The 2,370-nt window shown below is 34.3% G+C and overlaps 1 protein-coding gene across 1 annotated transcript; it reads right to left on the minus strand.

Annotated features, from left to right (window-relative positions):
- Positions 1–1,085: 1,085 nt before the first annotated feature.
- LOC101563426 (olfactory receptor 5AC1) lies at positions 1,086–2,015 on the minus strand (the record flags this gene model as incomplete). Its single annotated transcript, XM_004636618.1, has 1 exon — positions 1,086–2,015. A coding segment is annotated over exon 1 (930 nt), but the record flags the coding sequence as incomplete, so codon positions are not given.
- Between the last annotated feature and the right edge of the window lie 355 nt (positions 2,016–2,370).

The following is a 2,370-nucleotide window of genomic DNA, read 5'->3' on the forward strand; positions in this document are numbered from 1 at the left end:
AATTTCCTCTTTATTCTTATTGCATAATTTTTTCTGAGCTAAATATACTGGGAAAAGCAAAATACTCAAGGAATATGATTGTTTTCATGAAAGAGGAGTTGAGTCATCTTTATCTATATAATAAGAGCAAAATTATTCCAATGAATTTTTAGTGAATAATTATTTCTAATTCAGGAACATGATCATTTGAAAACAAGGAAAAATGTGTGTGTGTGTGTGTGTGCGCACACACACACACACACGCACACGAACACACATAAAGAAAGGAAAAATGTATTCTGATTTTCAATCTTATCTTATTTACTAATCCAGACTATTCCATTCATATCTGACATAATCTCCTTGCCTTCTGCCAAGTCAGTTCCTAATAAAACCCACAGGAATAGTAATGCAATCACAAGGCAGATCTCTGTAATTACTTCTATTATTTTAAAATATTCTAAAATGTATAGGTTTTGAATAACATACTAAACAAAATAGTCTTGGTAAAAATAATACATTTAGTTATACATATGAGCTATGATTAATTCTGATGTCCCACAACTTAATTTATTTCAGGTTCCATTTTGTTCCTAGGTTCCACAAATACACTTTAGAATTCTTTGCTTTTTACCAACTTTTATCAATAAACACTACATCTTTCCTCAATAATATATTCTCCCTGGAAACAGAGTTGTATTTTTATCCTTCTATTAGTCTTACTATGCACAACAAATAGTTAAAAACCTAATTAAAGTACACATCCAGAAGAGTAAACTGGATTCATTCAAATAGCTATTTATGAATCCTATTTTTAACTAATTTCAGTCTTCCTACTTCTCAATAAAATGCCAGTTGCTGATTGAAAATTTGGAAGCCCCTAAGAAATAGCTGATTTGCTCTAGCTAAACAGGCTAGTCATAGATTATTTACAAACTATCACTGGAATCTCACCCAAGGAAACAGCATACTAGTGAGTTCCCACATCCAGCACCCCTGGACCTTCTACTGAAATAATAGACTTGTGAATAACGATTATATGAGAGGTTTTTTCCTTCAATGTGCAAATAAAAAAGTTTGAAAAAACTCTAAGAGAATTTATTTTTTCTTATTCTTTGCAAGGCATCTATAACCTCTTTGTTCTTCAAACTGTATATAAAAGGATTGAGTAGGGGGATTATTATTGTGTAAAAAATGGAATACATTTTGTCCAGATTGTCAGTTCTTTCAGACGCTGGGCGCACGTACATGAGGAAGAGAGTGCCATAAAACAAAGACACAGAGAGCAGGTGGGCGCTACAGGTGGACAAAGCTTTGCTTTTGCCTTTCTCTGATCTTTTTTTCAGGATTACAAAAAGGACATAAAAGTATGAGATGATAATTGTCATAAAAGTAAAGACTTGTATAAAGGCTGAAAAGATTAAAACCAGAAATATGTTAATGGTTGGATCAGTGCAAGAAATTTTGAACAGTTGTAAAATTTCACAGTAGAAATAATCTATGATATTGGACTTGCAGAAAGTTAGTCTAACCAACAGACTCACATGAATTGATGAATGCATAAAACCAACAAAATATGAAACACCTATAAGCCAAGAACAGAGGTCATTGGACATCACCACCTGATAAAGCAAGGGATTGCATATGGCTACAAAGCGGTCATAGGCCATCACTGCCAAGAGGAAGCATTCTGTAGTTGCACTAGAACCAAAAACATAAAACTGGGTGAAACACCCAACCAAGGATGTTTTATGATCCTGAGATAAAAAGTTGGTAAGCATCATGGGAGTCACAGCAGATGAAGTGGATGCGTCCGCAAAGGCTAAACTGCTGAGGAATAAATACATGGGGGTGTGTAGGTGGGGGTCTTTCCAGATAAGGGCGATCAGGCCAAGGTTGCCCACCATGGTGGTGAGGTAGATGACAAGGAACACCAGGAACAGGGGCACCTGCAGCCCTGGACGATCTGTCAGTCCCATGAGGACAAAATTGGTCACCAGAGTCTTATTGTCTACCACCGTATCCAAATGGTCCATCACCTAAAATGAAAGAAGTGAGGAATAGTCACAAAGGAATCATAAATTAGGTGATATTCTTGTGTGTCTGACATCTTCTTCAGGAGTGTTTCTTGTTTCACTGGTATTTTAAAATTTTTACCTTTGTCTATTTTTATACACATTCAAAATTCTCCACAGTAAGTATCAAAATAATAATTCAGCTAAAAAAAGACATGCAGACTTGAGGCAAATCTTTTTTAATATAACAAAGGTTTTTTTAACTACATACTATTGTCCAAAATATGTCTGAAATTGTGAGCTAGATATTCAAACAGACTAACAATAGTCTTTTTAAAAAATGAAAATAAATAAATAAATTTTTTAGAAAAACAGA

This window comes from Octodon degus, unplaced genomic scaffold (genome assembly GCF_000260255.1).
Source record: "Octodon degus isolate 3935 unplaced genomic scaffold, OctDeg1.0 scaffold00081, whole genome shotgun sequence".
NCBI classification, from domain to species: Eukaryota; Metazoa; Chordata; class Mammalia; order Rodentia; family Octodontidae; genus Octodon; species Octodon degus.